Source organism: Rhopalosiphum padi, chromosome 1, assembly GCF_020882245.1.
Source record: "Rhopalosiphum padi isolate XX-2018 chromosome 1, ASM2088224v1, whole genome shotgun sequence".
Classification (NCBI taxonomy): domain Eukaryota; kingdom Metazoa; phylum Arthropoda; class Insecta; order Hemiptera; family Aphididae; genus Rhopalosiphum; species Rhopalosiphum padi.
In genome coordinates, this window is record NC_083597.1 from 57,143,013 (window position 1) to 57,170,771 (window position 27,759).

At 26.5% G+C, this 27,759-nt stretch overlaps 2 protein-coding genes, 1 long non-coding RNA gene and 1 other non-coding gene across 5 annotated transcripts in view; 1 reads left to right on the top strand and 3 right to left on the bottom strand.

Moving 5' to 3' along the window:
* Positions 1–5,612, bottom strand: part of LOC132917481 (zinc finger MYM-type protein 1) — a 67,496-nt gene extending 61,884 nt beyond the window's left edge. The window contains exons 1-2 of the mRNA XM_060978240.1: positions 3,298–5,612; positions 3,057–3,201 (exon numbers count right to left, since the gene is read on the bottom strand). Of these exons, the coding sequence (XP_060834223.1) occupies positions 3,057–3,201; positions 3,298–5,524 (2,372 nt within the window). The 5' untranslated portion in view covers positions 5,525–5,612. The remainder of the gene's footprint in view (positions 1–3,056; positions 3,202–3,297) is intronic.
* On the bottom strand, positions 1,991–2,063 carry Trnar-ucu (transfer RNA arginine (anticodon UCU)). Its single transcript has one exon. It is a non-coding gene; the product is annotated as a tRNA-Arg (tRNA).
* Positions 5,613–5,660: 48 nt separating the features above from the next.
* On the top strand, positions 5,661–7,625 carry LOC132917482 (uncharacterized). Of its 2 annotated transcripts, XR_009660287.1 has the most exons (4): positions 5,661–6,164; positions 6,874–6,988; positions 7,100–7,187; positions 7,267–7,625. It is a non-coding gene; the product is annotated as an uncharacterized LOC132917482 (long non-coding RNA). The 2 variants fall into 2 exon arrangements; XR_009660286.1 differs by lacking the exon at positions 6,874–6,988.
* An 8,607-nt stretch (positions 7,626–16,232) lies between these two features.
* On the bottom strand, positions 16,233–27,209 carry LOC132929600 (AP-3 complex subunit delta-1). The gene is made up of 19 exons (XM_060995070.1): positions 26,757–27,209; positions 26,557–26,652; positions 26,358–26,486; positions 26,154–26,294; positions 25,826–26,095; positions 25,693–25,766; positions 24,894–24,943; positions 24,654–24,703; positions 23,056–23,104; positions 22,850–22,995; positions 22,645–22,793; positions 22,348–22,578; positions 22,142–22,292; positions 21,867–22,087; positions 21,640–21,799; positions 20,966–21,580; positions 20,706–20,846; positions 20,486–20,623; positions 16,233–17,866 (listed from the first exon to the last, which is right to left on the bottom strand). The coding sequence occupies exons 1-19, from the start codon at positions 26,850–26,852 to the stop codon at positions 17,486–17,488; spliced, it is 3,288 nt and encodes a 1,095-aa protein (XP_060851053.1). The 5' UTR covers positions 26,853–27,209; the 3' UTR covers positions 16,233–17,485.
* Between the last annotated feature and the right edge of the window lie 550 nt (positions 27,210–27,759).

The following is a 27,759-nucleotide window of genomic DNA, read 5'->3' on the forward strand; positions in this document are numbered from 1 at the left end:
CATACTTATACATATTGTAATTGGGTGTGACTACTGTTAAAATAAATTTTCAAAATTCTATATATTAGCGCAAAAACGACGATTTTTTTAAAATTATTTACACAAAATTAAATAATTTATACATTACTGCATCCGACTGTTTGGCCAATTCGATCTATCCGAATCATAATATTATGAATGTTATTCAAAACAAAAATCAGAACACCAAATTTAATTTTATTTCGAAACGGATAACAATATAGTGTAGTTGTGACTTTTTTTTATCTGTTCGTATATAATATATTATTATGTTGTTTAGAAACTTTATTTTCATTCGAACGCTTGCATTAGCTAGATCCGCGGGTTGTACTTTCGCGCAACAAATGCAAAACTGAAAACAATCGACGCCTAAGTCGCACATAAATAAAATAATAATATCCACTAAAAGCTACACAATATGTACGGCGTACTACGAGTATATATGAAGTAGGTATAGGTATTGTTACTCAACTATACTTGAAAAACAACTCGTAACAACGGCGTGTCTTGTACGCCAAAATGGTAGGTATGCAGCAATTATGTAACGTAAGTCGCCAATATATCGACATACAAAATAAAATTTTTATAAAAATAAAATAACGCAACGTGAGTTGTTTATGATAATCCATCATAATAATTAGTGAGTAATGTTTGATTTTTCGACTATAATCGACGGTCGCGCGGTTATTATGATGATTGTAGTGAATTTTACGCGCCTGCACAATCCTTCGATTGCGCGCGAGCTACTAAGAGGAAAAGACAGATACCCTACTTCAGAGAGGTAGATTTGAACACCGTCGTCAAACATCATCGCTTGCTCTTTTCTGCGAATATGAATTATAATATTATAATAAACTATACAAAGGTATATATTTTATGGCTTCGTAAATATTTAATGTATTTTATCATATACGTAATATTAATATAATTATTATATAATACAAGTATCGCTTATTCATCATCTTATATTTAATACTCACTAGAGATACATTATTTTCAATAACATAATAAATTATATAACGTCCCACGAAAACCTATCCAACGATTAACTACGATCGAGAACGACATTTTTAGTAATATGATTAAGAACATACTCAATTTATAAATTTGTTTTTAAAACGTTATTTTATCAAACGATGAGCACAATATTTATTTTGATACTTCCGCAGAAATAAACATCGAAAAACCAATTCAGAATGCACATAGAAAGTTTATTAAAAACAAGGACAATGGCATAAACCGTTTTTTGGTTAACAATTTTTAAGTCATAAAAATTCAAAGATAGTTTTTAGCATCAACGTCGTTAATTAGCGCTACGTCGAAACAAAATAAAAAAAAAAATAAAAAGAATTACCGACAATTAAAAGATAAAATAATTGTAAACATTTAAAATAAATAAAATATGTGATAAAAAAATTCAGATAATTTATTAAAATAAGAATATGTTACAGGAATCGATGTGTATGGTAACATATAACTTATAATAACTGTAAAATATTTAACTTATATATTATTATTAATATTTTTCATTACATTTAAATTTTTCAGTTTAAAAGAATTCAACGTGCTGAATTGTTCGATAGCCAATTAAATATTATGGCAACATTGCACGTAAATTCGTTCTTAATCGTATTCGGTTTTTTGGATATTAAGCGGAATATTTGAATATTTAGTACACTCGTACATTTGCTAAATAGATATAAATTACTAAATATACCTTAACATTATTCGATAGCCGTCCTAAAATATAACCATAACCCGATAGTCGTCACTATATAGTTGATATAATATTATATAATAGTCGATCACATGACGTATACACGTCTAAATATTATCAAACACTAAAAACGAATTTATGCTTTAAAAATTGGAAATTAACTAAAATAATATCAAAATATAAAAACTAATAAGTATTAAATTCGATATTTAGAAAAAAAACATAGAAAAAAATGCAAAAAATTTTGGAAGAAACCATCCCTGGTGGGGATCGAACCCACGACCTTTGGATTAGAAGTCCAACGCGCTATCCTCTGCGCTACAGGGACATCTGCGATCGTCGAGCGTTTCCAGACTATTTGAGTGTCACATTTCATAATTGTATTTTGCATTTTTCGATATAATATGAAATTTTTACAACATTTTCTTTTAATATATTATAATATCATTTCTTTTTCCTATTACTTATGCATCGTACAGTAATATTTCATGCAGCCAATCGAAAATAATATTTAATATTTGTAATTTAAATTACAATAATAAAAAATAAAAGATATACCTTTAGTCACGGGTCATGGCCAGGAGCGGTTCTTGAGAAGCCACAAGGGGGGGGCGGCAAAAATATTTTGCATATACCTACATTATACTTACAATTTGCATTCATATCAAATTTTTTTTTCTATTGTTTGGTACATGAGATGTAATTATAAATTATATAAATTATAAACTTTATACTACAACGGCATAACATAAAGAAATAGGTATCAATAAAAAAATTAAAACAAAAATTATTTTTTATTCAAACTAAATTAACAGTCAAACTTCAAACATATTATACATATTAAATAAACTTATAACTAATATTAATATATTATTTATATTTTATATGAAGGTAATAATTATAAATTATGACTTACAGAACATCAAACATATTACAAAATAAAGTTTCTTTTGCGGTTCTTTTGCTTGGCAAATCTTTCAATAATAGCATCTGTGTTTACTTTTATATCTCTATGAACATGCAGAAGCACCAAACCACTAAGTCTATTATTTCCCATTCTAGATCTTAACCATGTTTTAACTCTAAGGAAATAAGCAAAGCAATAAGCAATAAGCAATAAGCAAAAAGCAATATATTTATATATTGGAATGAGTAAAATATGCAATGAAGATTTAATGACTAATTTATAATAAATTGTTTAACATTATTAATACAAATAAATTTATAATTATGTTTAATAAAGTTCAAAACATAATCCCTTAGAAGTGTTTAATGTATTTAATTATTTTAAATTCTTAATTACTTTAAATGTTATAGGTACCTTTTTAGAGTCGAAAAGCTACGTTCAGCTGATGCTACACTGATGGGCAATGTACATATAATTGCAAAAATTGTTTGAATAGTAGGAAATACTGTCTTATCACATTCAGATAGAGATTCCAAAACATTTTTATGTATATCTTTACCTGAAAGCAAAATCAAAATAGGTTTTCACAAAATATTTTTCAGTTAATAGTAATAATATAGCCAACAAATAGAAAAAATTAGGAAATATCTAGTACCTTCTAATTTGTGCCTGCACCACATTGAATACCAAATGTTAAGTTCGGATTGAATGGTATCCATCGGTAAATGTTTAAATAAGGTTTGCTCATTGATGATTGCAGACATGTTTTCTATTGCGGGCTTAAGTGCTTTGTCATCTTTTACTTGTACTATATTACTTGGTACCAATTGCATTAATGCTAAGAGATTTTTGTTTTCTTTATTGATAAAACGGGAATTTAAGTCTTCTAAAATACTGTCTAGTAGTGGAATGTATAAATTAATACGATAGTAATCTTCTGGTTTATCTATATTTGTTATGTTGCTTCTATATTTCTGACGTCCATAAATTCTTGGTAGCTTTACTTCAACATTAAGTGTTGAAAATATATTTTCACTTTCTCTAAATATTGAATTAAATTCCTCATCACAGTTACTTCTATATTTTTTAAGAGTAGAAATTATGTCCTTGATATATTTAGATGCTGTGAAAATATCTTCATCTTTTCCTTGGAGTAATTTGCTGATAGGAAATGTTACACTTAATGTACTGGATAATACAAATATTGACAAAATAAAATCACAGTTACAAATGGCAGATACTAAAATGTTGGATTTTGTTGAAGAGATATTGTCTTCCCATTGTGAAATTTCATTTAGTGCATCTACTATCTCTAATAAGGAATTTTTGAATTGTAGAACACTGTCATGTCTTTCTATCCAACGGGTTTCACACAACCCAGAAAGAGTGGTTCGATGTGACAAATTATTTTGAAGTACAAAATTACGCTTAGGAGAGGCATGAAAAAATGAAATTACTTCTTTAATAACTCCTATGCAGTTACGAACATATTGCACCGTGGATGACTTTGAAATACTCAAATTTAGAGCATGATTTGAGCATGGGCAGTGAATGGCATTTTTTGCATATTTTTGAATTTGTTGTACTGCACCTCGAGCTGTGGATACCATGACTGAGCATCCATCAGTGCCAATACCAACACATGTATCTAAATTGAATCCAAAATCTTTTAATATATTTACAACAGTTTCTCCTAATAGTTCTCCTGTAATTTTTGGCTCAGAGTGCTCAACACTTTCATCTTCCTCATTAATATCTGACAAATGTCCCTTTTCTTTGTCAAATATATATTTATGGCAATCTATAAAACCTATAAACCTTTCCAGAACTTGATCTTTGAAAACATAACGGATATTTAAAGTGATTTGTGAAGCATTAGATATATCTGTAGTTTCATCAAATATAACACTATAATATTTGGCTTTATTTACTTCCAACATAATAACATGTAAAATTTCTTGTCGACAACATTCAATGATCTCATTTTGAATGACATTACTGATATATGTTGCATTGGAATGAGATGTTCTTAAATGATTCTCAAGCAAATGATCACCAGAATCAACTCTAAATTTTAATATTTCTTTAAAATTACCACAATTTATCACTGACTCATTTTGTCCCCCAAATATTTCTCTACCATCGTCTCGATGACCACGAAGAGGTATGTTTTGTCGCCCCAAAAATACAATACTATCAATAATTGGCCGTAATCGAGCCCTGTTTTCTAGTATTTCTTCATTTCTTTTTGAATGTAATAAATTTATTATTTCTTTAGACGGTTCAGAGTATGTGGTTAGAAAATCAATTGCTTGTTGTGCAGCATTCTTATGATAAATAGTATTATTGTGTACATCCAAAGCTCCATCTTTACCTAGCAATTTCGCATATTTCTTTAGGGGCTCAGTTACTAAGGTTTTTAATGGTTGTGTCTTATGCATACCACCAAGACTTGAAGTCAGAAACAATACACAAGTTTTACAAAACAAACCATGTTTAATATTTGAATATTCTAACCACGAGTATTTCTCGAAATGATTGACACGCAAATACCGTTTTTCAGCTTTCCCTTTTTTTATGTGGGTTGAAAAAGGAAAAATAAAATTTGATGCAGGGATGTTACTTCTTTTAACTATTAATGATTTAGTAAAATCATCTGCAGTTTCATTTATAAAATTTCCTATATCCGTACTATCAAGTAAACTAACTTGATTGCTTGATGACAGTTCTTCACTTGAAGACGTGGACGTTGGAATTTGTGTATCAGACATTTGTGTCTGCATTTCAATCATAGTTTTTTTTGCGTTACCATCAGTGTTACTCGCTCTACATTTTTTCGGTGAATTTGTTTCAAAATAAGACGTTATTTTATGTTTCGACATTTTTACAAAAAAACTGATGTTTAAACTTCAAAAACAATATTATAAAAACGTGAACGTTGTGAACTCAAAAACTGTTATTAACCTAATCTAATAATGATTAATGATAAACGACAAAACCATATTCGTGATACGGCATATCACGGTACATGCGAGTAAGCCAATAAAGAACGAGCGCCCTCTATACTTCAATAGGAGTAAACATTTTTGTTAACAGTAAACATTTTGACAAAAATTAAAAAATAAAAATATCGCCAAAACGATTTTTAGTAAACTGTTTGCTCATTTATATTTTTAGTTTTTACTCAGCCCAAGGGGGGGGCGGTCCACCTATCGCCCCCCCCGTAAAACCGCCACTGGTCATGGCACGGGTTAAATGCTTAGATCATGTAATAAAGTTAAAAGTATATCTAACTATCAGCTAAGTACCTACATAATATTTAATTTGTCCTCGGTCATGGTCACTGTAAGATATACCATCTACCTATTATAGTAGCTATGTATGTATAATAGTCATGGTTATCAGTTATCACTTATTTGCACCATGTGATTACCGTGATAAATAATAAACTTCAAAAATCAAAATTAAAAACTCGATACTAAGTCAGAATGAAAATATCTTGTAACGCCATGAATAAAATTCGTAAGTTCCGACATTTTTTTAATATTTTCATGGGCCTAGTAATGATGTACATTGTACACTAACCAAAACAACATTCTTCCTAAGTACATCATTTTTTGTTTAATTCTTTAATTACCCATATTGTAATTGTATTCAATTTTTGTATATACAACATAAGCAAAATCCCAAAATTAAGAAACATGACATCTAAACTTTGTAAAACAACATTGCATTTTATTATACCTATCAAAAACTAATAAATTTATAATACCTATGATAGCTATTAATAATGATGGTATAAAAGTTATGTAAATACAATTTGGTTTTGGTATTTATTATTCTACTTAGATATATTTGTACAATTTTATTATTTTTCTTGATTTATAAATTATTTTATTATTTCATTGATTAGATACTTAAAATGTCTACTAATATAGTAATATATACCAACCAACTAAATTAATTCACAGATGAAGATACTGTATTTTCACCAAAAAGATTACATTACCACAGACTATATGAAAATAACTATTTTCATATAGTCTGTGACATTACCATCCAGACCATCAAATAATAAAGTTAGGAAACTAAGAAATAACTTGGCCACAATACAACACATATATTCAGTTCACATTTCATATTATGTTGAAAGTGCTACTATTATATTACTATTTAGTTTAAATATTTTAATAAAAAATAAATTGTATTATTATATTAATTATTCATCCAGAAAGTGTTACAAAGTATACATTTGTGCAAGCTGTTGAAAGAATGAGACAAGTTCAGAAAACTGTTTTTTTCCTTTATACCTAAGAATTTGCACAATTAAAACAATTTATTAAATAGTAAGCATTTCACAATAAAATTTCAAACACCACAACATTTTATGTTTTTTAGTAATTATACATATTATTTTATTAAATTGTTATTCAATTAATTGAATATTTTTTTTAAAGATTTTATCAAGGATCACTGACTTTTGACAAATTAATTGTTGGTTCAATATTAAACATATTATTAAAATCATCAGATAAACTTAAAAATGTAAGTTAGTAATTAACATACTAAGAATGATTTTTAAGTTTTAATGTATTAACTAACTTTTATATTTGTATCTTTTTAGGTTAAAAATATCAGGAGGTAATGGGACTTTTAAAATAATCCTAAAACCAATTGATGTGGATTGTTATCAATTCTTTATATCTCAAGTAATATATAAGGATATTGTAATATCATTGGCAAAACTCCTGGCCTAAATAAGGCATTACTTTGGGACCTGATATTATTTAAAATTACTCGTGAATTTAATAAAATTAGATTTATTAGTTCTTTTTTTGTGTAGACTTTATACAATTTTTAGAAAACCAGTAGTGTTCCATCAAATATCAAACAATATAACATAGGTACATTCTATACATTTACAAGCTTAAATTTAATAATTATTATTTAACTATTGAAATAAAATACCACATTTTAAATTCATTTTAGTATTCTTTTTAAAACTAGAGCATTGAAGTCTATAACAACTTAAAATGTCATCCAACAAATAGTTGTGGCCAATGAACATGATAAAGTTCCAACATTCTAACGTAGAACTGGTCATTTGATGACAATATTTAAAAAACTATCTATAAATTAAATAATAATAAAGGTTATTCATAAATTAATAATAATAAATACAATTTTCAAGTAAACAAAAACTAATAATACAAGGAGTTGCTGAAATTATTATTTAATATTTTTTTTTTTTTTTTTAATATAATTATCAAACAAATTGTATTTATAATTATTGTTTTTCATTATTATTCTAGGAATCAAATTATTTATTATTTATTACAAACTCAGCTTTTTAACTGTAGCTAATAACTTTACTAAACGACTAGCGGTGTTCTTAAGTATTTGAGTATAGCCAATATGGATATTCAACAGAAATGATTGAACATTTATCTGCTAGAAGAAAGAGGAAATTTTGTATAGCCCTGTCTATCATAAATTACACTTATGGAGTGTGTGTGTGGTATATATAAAAAACCTTATTAACATACTATAATTAATTGAAAAAAATTGTATAAAATTATAATAATTCAATTATGATTAAATAAATGGAAGATAAAAATAATTAAATAAATGAATCAAAATCATTCTTTGTCACTTTTAAACTAAGACCACAAGATTGTCCTTACCATACTTAATAATATAACATAATCCTCACTACCTCGACAATAAAATATCTAGGATTGACATTCGATAGACACCTAACTTGAACTCAAAATTTTGTAAATAAAATTAAATCAGTCAACTTCAGACTCCATTTGCTCAGCTCACTCCTCCAATTTTTCCATTATCAATAAACTATTAGCTTATAAAGCTATCATCGTAACAGTATGGTCTTATGGCATCCTCATATTATTGTGTTCTGCCAAACCTAAAATCAATCAAGAGGGTCATTTACGTGTATAAAATTTTTTAATATAATTTTTGGCGCGCCAGGAAGTCTCGCAGCCACACTATCAAAAAAAAAAAAAAAATTAATTATTTTAATTGTGATTGATATTGAATAATGTAGAATCAGCTAGAGCAAATAGTATAGATATACATAAGCAATAAGTATATTTTCTTACTTAAAGGCACAACGGTATCTATCCTCGACTCACTCGTATAAATTAGTATTAATAAATAAATAAATATTATAGGTATCTACTTTTAATTAACAATAATTATCTATTCTTTAATTCATTTTATTAATTTATTCTAAATCATATTTATTTTAATGCTTGTTAGAATGTGTTATACTTATTTAATTTTTACCTTAAAGTTTCAATTTGTAATATTGATTCATCAATAGTTTTTGCACTGCTTAACCAGATTATTTTTCCACATTAATATTAGTAAAAAATAATCTTTTCATTATTATTTTTTTTATTTTACAACAACAAAAAAAAAGGTAATCAATGATAAATTATAATAGATTAATCATTACAATTTAAAATAAGTACCTACTATAATTTATTCCTCTTATTAATTATATATATAGGTAGGTACCTATTATATTAATACAAACTTATGATTTTGTACCTATGTAGCGATATTTAAGTGTTTTATGAATTTAAGACTTAATCGATGTTGCAATATAGATAAAAGCTAAAAACAAATAAATTAATTAAGTAGCGAACACAAGGATGGTTTTTTGAATAATTAATACTATTAAAACTTCCCCTCACCTCATCAAAGGGTATAACTTGAATCAGGGTGTTATGTCATCTAACCTACTATTAATTATGTTAATGAGCCATTAATGCAAAGTATTTTGAAAAAAAATGGTGGCCTGGTCAATATCTAAGTGTAGATACAGTAAAAAAAATTTTTAATGACACCCTTGAGATCAATCCTGGCTTTCCGTTCAATCTGCTTTCGGCAAATTGTCTTAATCTTTGCCCTGTGGTTCATAAAAAATAACAATCTTCGAAATGACTTTAAAAATCACAACACTCTCTCAATTAAAAATAAGGTGACTAAAATTAAAGATCTAACCTCACGGGTGATACTACTGCAGTACTGCGAATAGTGCGAGTATATCTACCCTCCCAAATTCACTTATTCAGTATTCTCGTTACTTCATATATTATTATTATATATTATACCTACTTATATCACTTATAGAATTCTTTATGATCTGGATTTAAATTTTAGCTGAGTGTCCCATTCAAAATTGAACAATACAAACTAGCTCAGAAGTTTATACAAATAGCGAAATATACGATGTTTTATCCAAATGTGTAGGTATAAAAAAAAATTGTACAAATTAATTTTTGATATTTTTAAGTTGCTTTAAAAACAATTGATAAGGGATCTTTTATTAAATTGTTAACATTTTTACTCAGAAATAAGCATTTTATATGTATTACATACAAAAAATTATTAATACCTATATACATATATCATAATATTATATCCATTATTTAAATTTTTTTGACTTTAATCATAGCAGTGGTCCTATTCCTACTACCAATTTTCATTTTATATTAAACAGGTAGGTACCTATATTAATATATTATACACAAACTAATTTATTTTTATATTTTTGATTTCTTTATGTATACCTACTGGCTACTGATAACAAATCGTTTAATTTAATTGTTTTATGTTTACACTATTTTAATAATTTAATATTTATGAAGTATATGGTTAATTGTATATATTGTGCTATACAATTTATTGAGATTTGTGATAAAATTTATCGCATATGTTTTCCAAAATATCAATTAAAAAACATGAATAATTTCTATTATATTATGATTTATGTTACACAAGTTAAATGGCCACTTGTACAAGAGCTGCGCAATCATTTAATCATATATTTCTGAAAACCTTCAAACAAGAGAATTTTTTTAAAAGCAGATTTTGTATCTTCATTTTAGACTTCTTGACAATTAATATTTTAATTCCTAATGAATCTAACAGCAAGTATTGATGAATGTTTTCAACTAAATGAACAAATGTATATTGGTTTATTATAATCAAAAAACTAATGAAAAATAATATAATTATATAATTTGTATTATCTACCATTTATGTTATAGGCTACCTACGCTAAAAATCATTGTAAGTACTGCCAAAAATAAGGTGTATATCAAATATAAATATTGATAATTTTATAATATTGTTTTACATAGGTACTTCGCGACTCGCGAGTAAATATAAAGTGTTGCCCGGCGTATGGTATAGGCAAAATAAGTACATTAATGCAGTGTTCCTAGTTGTCGAAAATTGTATTATGTATATTATACTGATAATAGTGAGTGTACAGATAATAGCTAAGTGCCTGCAAGCAGTGCTTGACTTGAAAAAAAGTAGTTAAAGTACTCTAACTAATTTTAAAAAATAAGCGTCCCTAGAATTTAAATATAACTCCCATAAGGCCATAACCATGTCTCATGATGGCCATGTGGAGTTCACGTACTGTAAACGAAGGAAAGGATACGCTAGTGTATCCAAAAAATTAGTTGTGGTACTTAGACCCCCCCCACAAGTCAAGCACTGCCTGCAAGTATACAAAATTATTGTTAATATTTTCTAAATACATAGGTCTTTTAAAAAAAAAAAGTTATATCCAATAATTCAATACTAGGTAAGTATAAAATAAGCTTAGGTGTAAAACTGAATAAATATTTTCAATTACATTTTCTTATCACCGCTAAATTTAAGTTCAAAGTATACGTATAACTAAAAACATTTAGTTGTGATAAACAAACCTTTATTAAATTAAAAATATTATTAACTGCTGTAATTAATTCAATAACAATTAGTAAGTATTTGATCGAGAGTAATATTATTTAGTCATCAAAATTAAAAACTATTAATATTAAACACAATAGTTGTACACAATTCGTCGATAATAACCAGAGTCGGATTTAGGGGGGCCCAGAGGGCCTAGAATTTCGTCCCTCCACAAAATGAGGGACTCTACTTAATGAGATTTTATTCACATCCTATTTCAAACACGATAAAATATTTGCAAAATAGATTTAAATATAACTTGAAATTAAAATATTCAATCATTGATTTTATCATAAGTATATAAATAAATGTTATTATTAATAACCAAAAATACGTATATTTATATATTATAAATGCATACAAATGAGTACCTAGCGGGTTTTCACATATAAATTTAAAATCAATTATTATGGACTTGTAGAGTAGGATAAACCATATTGAATAATGTTGGTCATTTTTAACAAAAAAAATTGCTTGTACATATAAAAATAAACGTGTTTACGTTTTAAAGAATTTGAACGGAACCCGATGGTCATGTCGTAGCTGTTGTATTTGGTTATGATTATATATGAAAAATGCTTTACTAAAAATTTCAAACGATCTTGTCGATCTTGATCAAAAAGACATTGTTAAAATCAAATCTAAAAAACTTTATGAATCAATATGTCAACTTGAAGTGACATTTTATGTGATTTTTTGGAATGATATTTTGAGAGGTTTTATTTAACAAGCCATCTTTTACAGTTTTACAAGACCCAAAAATAGTTCTTTTAACAGCTGTAAATGCCCTTAATTCTCTTTTATGATTTGATCGACAAATACGAAATAAATATAAAGAGTACGAAGAAAAAGCATAAAAAATGTCACGATTAAAAGATTATGCGCCGATTCATAAACGGAAAAAATTATAAAACTCACTTCATTAAATAATAATCAAACAGCCTCAACTCAGTTATCACCAAAAGAAAAATTTAGATCAAAAAGGGTATGTGAATAAAATATAAATAATAATAAACGTAAAAGTTTTATGTCTATGTCCCCATTCCCCCGAATAATATTATTAAACTATAACAACTTATGATAAATATCCGCTGTTTATAGTTTTTATTGCTTTTAATTTTGACTTCTCTATAGTCAATAAGTAAATAAGTAAATTCTAAATCCAAATTTTCTATCCAAAACACCGAAACCATCCTCAAAGTTAAAAATCAAAGCATTTTTTCGACTACTTATCGTGTAGATTGATATACACATTTACACAGGGGCGGACTTACGCATAAGCAAGAGGCAACCTAGGCACGTGCCTAAGGCGCAACATCTTTCGGAGGCGCCGCAATTTTTCAGTATATTTCTACTTTTATTTATATAATATAATAGTTTTGTAATTCCTTGGGGCGGAAAAATGGTAAGTCCGTCCCTGCATTTACAAAAAAAAACCACACGTTATATAGTATTGTAAGATCGATATATTCATCGCTCCGCTCAGAATTTAAAATGAAAAACAGAAATAACGATTTCTATAAAGATACGTCCAATAATTTACACCAATAAAATAAGTAGGTTGTAGGTAAATAATATTAAGCAAATGTACCTTTTTATACATAGTCTCAGTGATGTATCCAAGGGGGGGGATAAAGGGGCTATAGCCCCCCCTCCCCGGTAGCTGTATTTTTTATATTGTTTTAAAATCTTTAAATTTAAATATGGAAATTATTTTACAAATTTTAATTATTTAAATTATTAAATACGTTCGGTGATTGTAAACTTCGCCCCAAGTGTAAAAAGGTGAACTGCACCATGGTAAAATTTTAAAAATCAATAGCTATCTTTAATGTATGATTAATTCGTTACAACCATATAATATGAATACCTAATTTAAATTTAAAATTACCATATTAAGAATTTAAAAAAATATATAATATTAAAAAGTAAAATAATTACAAATATTACAAATAATAGCACATTGTTGATACATATTCATAAATTGGAGCTTGACCACTATTATATTTATTAATTAAATTTTGTAACTTTTCGCGTTTTTTTTTTTTTTTTGTTTTGGATTTTTAATTTTTGGTATTTTAAAGGATTCATTTATACTATATAGTTTAATATATATTTTTATTTGAATTTCTTTTAACTTTTTTATGAACATGAAAATATTTGGATGAGTTGTATAAAAGCTATAGAATTAAAGTGAAAATGAAAAAACTTGAATGCATTAGTATTTAGTGGTTAAAGTTGGTTCTATTAATGCTTAAGCGCCTTGATACTTCAGGTGGATACTGAGCTTCAAGTTGTCGGGCGCAGTTTACATTATACCTTTTTAACATAGATAAAATTTCGGGCGCAGTTAACAAAAAAAAGGTCATCTGGGCGCACAGTGCCGCAATAACCGGGTGTGTTGCGTGTGTCAAACACACGGGCCCAGGGCCCCAACCTATAATGGGGGGCCCAATGATAAAAATTGAAAAGTATGTAGAAAGAAAAAAATAAAAAGATTTTGTTATAATAATATAATAATAATTAATAATTATTGAACAATAGATCGATTTTGTCTTGTACAACACAACGTTATCGTAAATTAACGTTTCTTTTGCGGCCCGTATAACCGAAATTAAAAATAGTTTGGTTGCAATTGATTAAAGCGCGTCATGCGAAGGAACGCGTATTTTGACCGGCCTATATAGTATGAGTTGAGAGATCCTTTTCAAAGCTTAAACTTATCAAAAATTACTTACGAAACTCCATCGGTCAAGAGAGACTTTCAAGTATAGCTTTGCTTAATATTGAAAGACAACAAACAAATGATATTAACATAGAAAATATAATTGACAATTTTGCCAACAAAAAGGCAAGAAAAAAGAATTTTTTAAAGTGAGTAATGTATTTTTTTTTTCAATTTTTTAATTGGCTGTTAATGCTTATGTATAGTGTGTTCAATTAAATTGTTACTTGATAATTATTTATATTTAAAATTAATAAAAAAAGGTTACAAATTATTACATTTATTTATTTGTAAATACATACCTGTATGTGTTTTCCTTATGTTAACCTTATTTTTGTTTATATTTGTATGAGTAAAAATTCAAAATTCCAAAGTATGTTTTCAAATTTGGAAAAATTAATTTTCAAGACAGGGGGGGGGGCATTAATTTTATTTGCACACGGGCCCAAATTGGTGTAGTTGCGGCACTGTGGGCGCAGCTTACGTATGCCCACCCATTACGTTAAGTCGTTAATATATTATATAATTAACGTTAATATAATAATATGTTATCAGCATTTTTGTTTTGTTGCTGTTTTTGATTTTCAATAATTCAAGTTAAAAGTATCCTGGCTACGCCTATGCATAGACATATGACTTATGTTTTGACTTTGAAACGTGTTGTAGCCTGTAGGTAAATTCTATTCGTTTTAGATCACGACGATTAACTGAGAACCCGTTGATCAGTCGTCATTAGATGTTACAATTTCAAAGGTATCTACCTATAGAGTATAGGTAATTGTTTATGTTATCTCATCAGTAATCACTAACTGTTGTTAGAAGTATAAAAATAATCACTTGTCACTAATTGCAAAAACTTAAGACAGCATTATTATATGAATAAGTGTTGATGTTATATTATATGATATAATAGTGCTCGACTTGGCAAAATTAAAGTGGGGGGACTCTGTTTACTTTTTTAAAAAAAAGCGTCCCTATTAATGATTTAACATTATTAAGCCACGGGGGCTATGTCCCCACACCTTCTAATACCCCTCTTTAAATCATGAAAAATATTTGTAAATAGGTAATCAATTAGAAAAAAAATAAGTTAATATAAAACATAGGTAATTAGATTGTACCTGTTATATTAAGAAATAATAACAATAACACAAAAGAATAATAAAAGTAAATAAATAAAAAAAAAACATCGATTTTTAACTATTTATTTTTTTAAGACGCACGATTTTGAAATAATCCATAAGACAAATTATGATGGTATTTCGTGCATTTTGATAAAATCATAGAGTAATAATAAAATAGAAAAATGATGAAGCGTCCCGTGCGTTCCCCTTAAAAATAATAGTAGGGGTACGCTAAAATTTCTGAAAAATTAGTTGGGATACTTCGTCCCTCTGCGCCCCTCCCCCCATAAGTCATGTTTAACGTCGATAATTTAATAATTTGTTTTAAGTTCGTTAACCGTCTCTAACGAAAGACAAAAAATGACGTTAGCCATTGACATTTTCAACTGTTTGTTGCATTGCATAAAAAATTTAACTATATAAACATTATAAACTATTAAACTACTAACTAGGTAGTCCACAATTTTATAGAAATAGTAAAGTATGCTATATTTGTTCCAAAATTTCTTATGTTCAAATAATCAAAAATGTAAAAGACGATTTTAAATCAATTATTTTTGTAAAAAAGACTTCAATACTTTTTAATAAACTTCTATCTAATAATATATTTTTTTAAATATTTGTACTGATTGTAAGCTATAGTGTGTGCCTGGGTGATCATCTTGTGATGATATTCTAATAAATAAAAACTAATAAAACTAAATAGCAAGTATAAAACAATGGCACCACTAAATTTACTAAATCTATGTAAATTTAATAAATTTAGCAGTTAATAATATTTTAGTATCAGATAATTTACGTAATACCACGGTTTAAAATAAACAGTATAAATATAGAACTGAATATCGGACACTCTCAATCACCAAAATTTTGTCCACTATTCAGAAGTGTCCGTTATTCAGAGGAGGTAAATTTTGGAAATTCATAAAGGTAAATATGTAAAAGGAAAAAATATGTGCTTGGTTAAATTAAATTATAATATTATAATTATAAAATACTTTAATGGCATATTATTTTAACAATATATATTTAAATAAATATTTTAAAAAAAGAGGAATGCATACATATAGAGATAAAAAAAATTCAATTTGGTATTAACAAGTTTGTTATCGCTATATTAGTGTAAGGCGTAAGCGCGTTTTTCTGTGTCGTTTTGTCATTACTTTTAAATTATGACAAAAATAGGTGATCGCTTTTCTGAGGTTTTTCCATTGAAAAATAATGAAAATTTTCACGTTTTCAAAAAATGTCCGCTATTGAGATGTATCTATTAAGGTTAGTTTCACTGTATTTTAAACAATGCGTAATATATGTAGGAATGAGTTTCATTAGATTTTACAACTTATTCATATATTTATTGAATAATTGTAAAAATTTAAATTTATAATAACTTATATATTTCAACATTTATTATTTGATCTTCAATTGTGATGCAACTTATAAAATTTCCATTGATTTGTAGAAGGATCAAGGAATCAAGGTGTACGTTTTTTAATACTATTAGTAATTTAATTTCAAACTTTTACAAATGTGATATAAACTTAATTGTATGATAGTTATTTAAAAAAATGTAATATGTTTGTAAATACTATTAAGTATTAACAAATAAAAAAAAAAACGTAAAAAAAATATTATTCATAATAAAAATGATGATACTTATAATTCATGAGAAATAGATATATGCTTAGTTTTTTGTAATAATATTAGAATTTCAAATTGACATTAAATTAAATATATGAATTATGATAAAATAATTTTATTGACAGACTTGGGAGACTTACTAACCAATTACTAGATTTTTGAATAAAACTCAATAGTTAATAATAATCTAATAATTTATATCTAAATCTAAAAACAAATAAAATTACTAGTTAAATGTACTTGACCAAAGTCCAATTTAGTAGGAAATTTGATATATTTTTAGTCATTGATAATAAAATATAAAAACATATTTTGTTTTGTATACAAATATAAATATGATCTGTAATTGATTATTTCTTAAATTATTTAAAATATAAATACATTCTAAGTAAAAATAAATTAAATTCAATATAAAGGCAAACTAGTAATTTTTAACGAGTAATATAAACATATTTTTTTTATATTAACAATTATTAAACAAACTAAAATGATGACTGGCATGCCAAATATGGTTAAATGTCATCATTTTAATATAATTGATCAAATAATGAATATTGGAATAGTATAATATTTTGTTAGAGGTTATATGTGGATTTAATTTCATTCATTAAATTATCAACTAATGTTTGCGATGTACATTTTGCTTCAACAGAAACATTGTTTAAATTTGATTTAACCAATAGACATAGTTGTTCACTAGATGCGTTGGAGCCATATAGTGAAGCAGTCTCACCAACGCGTTCCACTAATACTAGATGGAGTTTAGTGGAAAACCAATTAATAACTTGGTTAAAATTAGTGCCTGACAATGTAACTGACGATTTGTAGACTAGTTGACCATTGCATAGTAGCTCAACTAATGGTACAGATGGAGCAGCTTTGAGAAACATATCTGAAACAGCTACGGACAATCGCCAGTCTAATTTGTCTTGGTGAAAATTGTCGTCTTGAAAAATCTAATAACACACATACATATATAATAAGCATTTGTAAACTTGTATTATACTTGTTTATTTAGTTATTACAAACACGGATATGAAAAATAAGCCCAGACACCTGCGGCATATTGTTAGTATTGGTAATCAACACTGCACTGTTACTATTAAATGTGGTATTCGCAGACCCCAAAAAATGGCCAATGGCTGGATGGCCGAACAAAGTTTAATAGATGTAATATAGGGTTCATTTTTCATGACTATGACTATAATAGATTAAAATAAACTGTAATTTTTTTCTCAATCATTATTCAATAGATAGAAAATGTTACCATAGTGATGTCACATTATGTACCATAACTGATTTTGAAGTGGAACAATGTAAGCAGCATTCAAATCTAATGTAGTTAAAGGGCCTAATTTATAATTTTTAACTTTTCACAATTCTATAGTTTTAAAATAATATTTTATATTTTAGTAGTCACCTTAATCATAATACTTTTATACTTCCCAATATCTAAAAGAAAGTTAATATAGTGAATTAAATAAAAATATATATTATACAAAATTCCTCCAAGCCTTTATAGAATTGTCAGATTTTGATAACCATTTTTTTGTCTGAAAGAAATTGACTTTGTACATCCTACATTTAACAACATTGAACATCGAAAATGTTTAAAATTATCTATTTTTTAACCCATTGTTGGTCGCATGGCTGTCAAAATGACCAGTAATTCTGTAATTTTGATTTTTAAATTATTTAAATTGTAGTTTGGTTTTGTAATTCTTAGTACTTTTTTTACATATATACAGATAATTTTGATAGATATCTAACATAAATATTTTATAATCTATTACTGAGAAATTATTTTCCATGGTTACGTGTCAAAAAGACTATGTACCACTACTTTTGTATGATAATTGTACATTTATATTATAATTTATCAGAAAAATATATATTTTTAGCTCGACATGTTTATATGTTTTATAATGGTGCCAATGTAATTATTATCTATTTTCTTTTGAAATACATAACAGTATTATGTTTCAAATTGAATATCTTATCAACAGCTCACAGTTAGTATGGGAGATATTAGGCCTTAGTTCGTATATTTTGGTTATCTACTTTATTTTGACATTGACAATACTCACAAACGGTTGTGCTGATTTATCCAGGTAGTTATCATACTATATAACAAGAGTATTATACAATCTTATTTGTAAAATAAAATATATTTTTTTTTTTTGTAAAATTTTTATTCATAAAAATTAATGAAGAACAAATACATTTTATGTTTGATAAAATTCATAGTTGAGAAGAAAGAAGAATTTGAGTTAGAAGAAAATGATTTTTTGAAAAGTAATGAACACGATAGTGAGTCAAAACAATCAAAAGGTGAAATGAACCATTTGTTTGGGGCAGATCAAATTAAGTAAGAAAATGCAACAAAACCAAATGAAGAATGTGATTATTAATTTTTTTTATAGTTCAAGTAAAAAGTATAAAATTATGATTAAATTATTAAAATTTATAACTAATATATAGTAAAAAAAAAAAAACAAAAATTTTAAAAGTACTTTATTAATTGTATATTCACTCAATTTAGTATAGTAAAATGTATGTTTCTATAAATATTGTGTTAAGAGAATGTTATACCCGCATGTGTTGTCTCCGTCTTACTAACGTACATCATAGCAAATTTGCATTCAGCAGAACATATTTTATGTTGTTAACTTTAATAATGGAGTCAATTTACCTATTACCAAACTGAAAGGTAAAAATATTATCTAGGATATGTCATAATTTAGTTGTATATTTTGATATTATCATTTTAAAATGAGTTATGAACATTTTAAAGTTGTAATATTATACATACCTACAACTCATTTTAAAATTATAATATCAATACAAGTATATTACATGTTCTAAATTATATTCTTATCGTTAAGATTGATGATAGGTAAATTAACTCCAATATTAAAGCTAAAACATAAAATGTGTTCTGCTGAAGGCAAATTTGCTATGATATATGTTAGTAAGACAGAGACAACACATACAGGTATAGCGTCCTTTTAACATACATATGTATGATATAATATTAATAAAAATATATGTATATTTCAATCAAATTTTACATGAACAAATGAACATGTATGACTAACCAAGTGATGATTTTGGTGCGACCAACATAGGGTTAAAGACATATTACAATGTTTGAAATTAAAATATTGAAAAATGGAGTTCAATGAATATAGATTATTTCTCTAAATATATTTTTAAGACATAAAATAATTAATACATGATGATCCATTAATATTTGCTGTAAATCCATTTTTTTATCGGAACATTTAAAAACAAATTAACCACTCATGCAGAATTGGGTGATACAGCTAGTATTATAAATTGTATTATAATGAATTGTAATTAATTCCATGTGGTGATATTCTCAAGTAAACTATTTTCAATTAAACAAAATCAAATAATTAAAAATATAACTGAATTATATTTTATCTACTTTGTATATTAATAAAATCACAAAAATCGAAAAACCTTTTCAATTTATTTTTACTTGAAATATTTTAAATATTTACTAATTTTATAAATTATAAAATTATTAATCTAAAATACTTATTACGTACTTGTGCCATATATGTCAGTGTCCCTCGAAGAGTATTTGGAATAGATATATTTTCTACTTGAAGAGACAAGTCAAATTCGGTTAATGAACCACATTGTATGTTATTATTGATTTTATACCAAGATAAAGGTTCATTTTTCTAAATCATAAAATAAATTTATAATAGTAATTAATTATTTACAAACAATAATTTGTTATTTAGATTAAGGTGATATATTTACTTCATCTAAAAATTGAATGGCAGTGGAATTAGTCACATCAATTTCAATGTTTTTAATCAAACAATTATTACCCACATTTGTGAGACGAAAGAACACTGTTGCCGAATTACTTAATTCATTTTTTGGATCTATTTTGTACTCCTTAACAATTCAATGATGAAAAATAGGAAAAATTTAAATTAATTCAAAACAATATTAGCAAAAACTAAATTAAGAAATAAAACAGACAAATGATTTATATTATTACTATTACTATTTACCAAAAGTATGTATTTGTCCATTGCTAATTTGCTAAACGATAAATCTTCGGCTTGTACAATTTCTTTGGATGGTGTACAAATCCCTAATGCTTCTTCATAACCTTGTTTAATTTCAATCAATTGTTGATCACTTTTATCTAATTTTCTTAACTTTTTTGATTTTTCGCTCTTCTTCTTTTTTTCTTTTTCCTTCTTCTTTTTTTTATGTTTTTTTTCTTCAACTGGTGGCGGACGTTCAATTTCAGGAACATCTAAATCAATATCTAATGCAGTATGTGGGTCATTTATGTCTTTTTGTACATCTATGGCCCCATCAGAGTCTTCAGCACCATCTGGCATTTCTCCTATATCCCGATTAACTACCATTTCAATTGCAATTTCTTCATCTTCTTCTTCAAAATGGTTAAGTCCCTTTTTTTTTTTTTTAGATTTTTTTTTATCTTTTTTTTCCTTTTTTGCTTTAATGTATTTGTCAGATGATACAAAACCAGATACATTCAATGGGGTTGGCAGATCTATGGATGTGATAGGAATGTCACAAGTTTGTTCATTACTTGAGTTTAATTTCAAATAATTAGGATTATTTTCTTGTTCGTATAGTCGAGCTTTTCTATTCTAAAATTGTAGATTATATTTTTTAATTACTGAAACATTATAAACTAAAAAATATTTACCTTTTCTACTTGATCTACTGTACTTGCTATATTTTCTTCTTCTTCTTTCTTATCAAAACCACCCAAATTAAAAAAATTGGAATGGTCATCAGACTGATTATCATCTTCACTTTCGGAAGAACTTTGCAATGGCTCATTGATCCATTGATCCAAATCCAACCTTAGTTTTAAATTTTAATTTAAGTTAAAATTAATTTTAATATAGTATTAACTAATTAAATACACACCCTTCTGGTACTTGCACTTTGCGTTGGGCTTTAGGAGCAACCGGATTTAATTCTCCATTAAATAAATATGCTACTTGTGTGCATATATCATCAGCATTATCATTTTCTAACTCTTTGTGGATGTAACTAATTAACTGTAACGCTGCACTTGCACGTTCTTGAACTTCTAGATCTCCACTAGATACATATTGTGCCAATTTATCTGATACTCGTTTGCACACCTATACAAAAATGTTTGTTAATTTATTATTATTATTATTAAACAAGAATTATACCTTAATTGATTGTTGAATATCTCCTTTAGATAATATTATAGATAATACTTTCATTATGTTTTGCACATAGGCAGCCTGAATATGACCTGGTAATGAATGTACTTTGCCAGTTAACATAGAGAAAAGAGTTTCTTCTGGTTTTTCTAGTTCACTGAAACAAATTATAATTTATAAAATCTAAACAGGCTTGAAAGAAAACTAATTACTTAGCATATTCTCCACATATCCAAGCTGCAGCATAAAGCACATTAGCCATATTTGAACCACCAGAAGGTTGCATAAACATATGAGCATTATTAAGTAGTAAAGACATCTGTCCAACAGCAAATGGCCTTATAGCCTTAACTCTGACAGCAACATCCAACATTTGATGTGCTAACAAAGGACCATGTTTCATCCCTTCTACTCGCGCCAACTCTACTAAGACACTGACATACCTGAAATTAAAAATTTAATTAAAATTAAAATATTAAATTGAATGTATAAAATAATTTAAATCAGACCATTCAAAGCTTGTAATAAAATGATAGTTATCTTGTGAACATATATCAATTATTTTGACAAGCAACTCATCTCGATAAACTGTGCCTTCTGCTTTATCCATATGAACCATAAGTTTTTTGACTATTTCCATCAAATTTTTTTTTGAGACCTACAATAAAATAATAATAATTAAAAAATTTACAAAGAGAATTGTAACAAATTCACCATTCCATAAAGAAGATCTAATGCTCTAAGTCTGATTGATTCATCTTTGTCATCCAAACAGATCATAATCAAATCTTTATGAGCTTGAACTGACTTAGGGTGAGTTTTTAATATTTTAGACATAGCTAGTAAGCCCAAGTATTTCACTAAAACATATATTTAGTATAAAGTAAGATAAAATAAAAATAAAACTATGATATACTTACAGTTCTGGTCAGAATCTTCAATTAATATTCTTAATTTTTGGACACATAACTGAAATAAAATTTACTATTTAGTATATTATGTTATCATTAATTATTTTAATAATATTATTTTCATGATATGTTTAAATACGTTTTTAGACACTTAAAGTTGGATATTTTTTTATTTTTAAAATTTTTAATTTAAGTTATATTAACTAAAATTACTAAAATAATTGTCAAGCTATCATAGTCACTGACTAAAAGCTAATCAAATAAGAAAAGGATATTCCCACTATTTCATTTTTCTTCTTAATAAATTACCTGCCTAATAAAATAATAAATAATAAGTGACACATCGATGAGTTAAGAAAATTATTAAATATTTTATATGAAACTTTAAAATACAATTTAGTTTAATTTATAACATTATCAGAAATAGTAAACATTTTTAAGTACAAATAACTTACTTTAATCATCTATAATGTAAAAAATATATATATGATTATCTTATTAATTTTCTCGTATTTAGGCTAAATAATTTTTTAACACATATACTATATGTTTATTATACTGGGTTTTTCACCTTGTATGTGCCCATATTTTTACCTTTAATAATACATCTATTCAAATTCTTATTTGTATGTATACTCAAAGACTATATTATTGAATACTTTCTTATACTATTTAAAGGATCTAAATGATTCAAACTTCTTTTTTTTCTATTTTCTATAAGTGTACTTATTTAAAAATACATAAACTCAAAAAGAAAATAAATGCATTATTAAAATAAAAAAGAAATTGTACATGCTTGAAAAATTACCTTATATAATTACAATACAATAACTACTTATAAATAAGCCTGTATATACAGAGTGTCCCGCGGAGATCTGTCAAATTAAATAAATAATGAAATAACTTTTATTCTAACCAATATTTTTATAAAATTTCTTTAAAATATAAGTCATAGGCACTTACGCTACATTTTTTATTTTTAATACCGAAAATAAAAAACTTAAAAATTGATTAAAAATTTTTAAAAAATATTCAAAATAGCCAATTTGTAAAACTGATTTTTAAAAAAATTAGATGGTAAAAAATGTATTTAAGTTCAGTGGTTGATTTTTTACAATTTTTTTAAATATCAGTATTCTTGTTAGGTATATTACGATCTAGTTTATGTTAGAAACATTATAATTTCAAAAAATATAATTTTTTTAAAAATATTTTATATAAACATTTTTAAATAGGTGCATGTTAAAACCCAACTATTTTTTTATTGTTTTACATAAACTAGATCGTAATTTATTTAACGAGAATATTGATACTTAAAAAAATTGTAAAATATGAGCCACTGGACTTAAATAAATGTTTTAACCATCTAAATTTTTATTTTAATTAGATTCACAAATTGGCTATTTTTGAAATTTTTTTATCATTTTTTTTATTTTTAATTTTCAGTATTAAAAACTAAAAAATGTAGAACAAGTGTCTATGAATTATATTTAAAAGAATTTTTTTTTTAAATATTTATTGGAACAAAAGCTATTTCTTTTTCAGGTCTTAGTGGGACACCTCGTATATTAAATAATTAAATTGCAATATAATAAAAAATATATTACTTGAATGGAAGCACTATGATTTGGCATACCAGATGAAATTGAGATAAGTACTGTAAAAATTAACATAGTATTAAATAATAAAAGTTATATAAAAATAAATTTTATATAATCTAAAAAATGTAAATAGTACATAAAATATAACAGTGAATGCAAACTTATATTCACATCTTGTTATTCAAATTGTTTAAAATTACTAATTTTTATTATGTAAAAGGTTTAATTTAATAAAAGGGTACTTACCCGCGATCACAGTATTAATGCATTCATATAATAATGACATAGCTGAAGTACTGAAAAGAAACAATCCAAATTTAATAATTATTTTAAAGATTTACTTTTATACTTAAATATTATATCATTACATAATCAAAATTATTTTACAAGTTTAGAACTATTAACTAGTTTATCTAATTGGACTTATTTGGATTATATCTAAACATTTTAACAGTGAACAAAATAATTTGAATGGGCATAATTCTATAAATGTTTTCAAACAAGAAAAAAATTATATTTTAGGAATATAAATTGACAACTAGTTAATAGGTATCCTAAAAACACAAAGAAAATGTAGAGGGGAAACTTCAATAATTATTATACATTATATATTTATAAGATTTTACAGGTTAATTATTATTTCTAGGGAAATAAAAAACAAAAATGAATCCATAATTATGAGAATACAATCAATACTGAATACTGAATACTAATCTAGATATACAAAGCATATTTATATTTTTACAACCCTCAAACATACCATCTCCAAAAGTGAGAAATGTCCCTGAATTTATTTTGTCCATTTATAGGATTATTTGATAAAAGCGAATTGTTTTTAGTAAATATATTATCAGTCCTAATCCTACAAAAAATAATCCTTCATATATATTTATTGTGCATGTCTAAAATTTAATATTTTTAGAAAAATTTTAATAATAATTTATTTTATGAACCAAAAGAGAAAGACTTTAAAAATAGTTTGAAAATATCAATTAAAACCAACAATGGATAATATCAACAAATAAATAAATTTAAGTGTTTTTACCTGTGGATTAAATTAGTTAGCGGCTCTATAAGTTTTTTTCCGAGACGTGGTTCAAGTGGAGTCAATGCACCAAACTAAGAAAAATTATTAATGATAATCATATACTAAAAATTATTGTACTTCAAAATATTACCAATTTAATTATCTTGATCAACATCCAATTATTAGTAGACGATGTCATTAATTTAAAAAATACAGGAGCTAAACTCAAGTAGTTTTTTGGATTTTTTCTAGCTAATTCACAGACTACATTAACAGCAGCTGATTGAACACCACAATCCATGTCTTCTAATTTATCTTTTAAACGTGGAAATGCTGGTCTCAGTGCTTCCGGAAATCGTAGAAACACTTTATACATCATAAGCACAGCCTTTTTTCTTAAATATGGTTTTGTTGAAGACAACTACAAAAAAAAAAAAAAATTACTTTCCATTATAAGTACTTATTAAAACATAAGTTACCAATGTCATTATATCATTAGCCAAGTCTCTTGCTAAATCCGGACTAATAAAACAAGCAAGTGCAGAAAGAGCAACACCAGCATCATATTGATTTTGGCTATTCAAATCCTTCCGTATCATATTTGTTGTAAGCATCAATAACTAAAAAATAATACATGTATACACATTGTCCATAGTTATTAATAATAAATTATTTTCACATACGTCTGTATCTGTGTGGAAGCTCTGAGATGAAGCTAAATACCCAATTCTTTTGTATGTAAATTTTGAAGAGCTCATAACTTCAATAATGTTAAATCCGGCCCAACTAATATCGTATCCTAACATTTGTAACTGAAAGAAAGTAATAAAAACATTAATTTGATCTTCTGAAAATCTTATTTTATATTAACAAAATGATTACATATGTGAGTTTGGCCACAGCTGTCGCTTTAACTGCTATATTCTCTTGCCGTAATTCCTGCTTAATTTCTTCCATACATTGTGCAATGTATTTCGCCTGCACCAAGAGAGTAATTATTAATTAAATTCAATAAACAAGCACATTAATTAACCATTATCTTAAAGTTAACCGATTTTTTTCCCCCAGTTCAGTTTACATACCTCATTTTCCTTACTATTGCGGATACCGCGTACAAGATCAGTCAAATTCTTGTCAAACATCCGTTCAATGTTGCCTCTGACTTTTTTCAAAGCCATTATTATAATAAAAAGAAGAAAAAAATAAGCAGACAATAAACCACTTTTTACGGGTACCTAGTACTGTTTTAATGACAAAATTTTAGCATCTGATGTCTCGAGTCGTTTATCGTTTATTTGCAGCTTTTGCCGAGTGCAGAAACCGACGACAATATGTTACAACAACGAACAAACATCGTAATCATCCGCAACACATCGACGAACCCGCAAGATTCGGAACCTACCCGTTGTATTGCATAATTATTATTTAATATTATTATCAAACGTTCGACGGGCCAAAATATGAGCACCTTTATATACGTGGATTGACCGGAACACTAATCAGTAATGTACTATTGTACCAAATAGTAAATACTAATGCGGTGGGGTTATCACCGTCTTCGTAATGTCAAGAGATAAAGATGATATTATTGTGATGGATAAAAAAAAAATCGTGATTATGCCACGCCGCCACTGCAATGTACTAATGTAGTAGGTACCTATAATAATGATGATATTATATACCTACAGCGGCTACAGCTGCTGAGATTAAGGTTTACGGCTATTTTTACTATACTATAATAATTAAATTTTGTGTTTAGCGCCGCAAATGAGGCGGTTTGATAATATTATTGATGACGTAGAAACGTCACTATAGGTAGACGCGAAATAAGAATATAATATTATCTACAACTGAGGTCCGGAATCCGGATCCGATGCGGGTCGATGCGTATCGCTGCCCGGCGGTACACGACGTACCTAAATATTAATGTCTACATCGTTGTACGCTTTTTTTTATTTTTTTGGAGTGTGTCACGCTCACGCGTATATAGTATGATATTATGCCAGTCTATTGGCTATATTATTTCTCGAGCGTTGGATTTTGCACCGATACGAATCGATACACTCGAATTTATTCCTTGCAAAT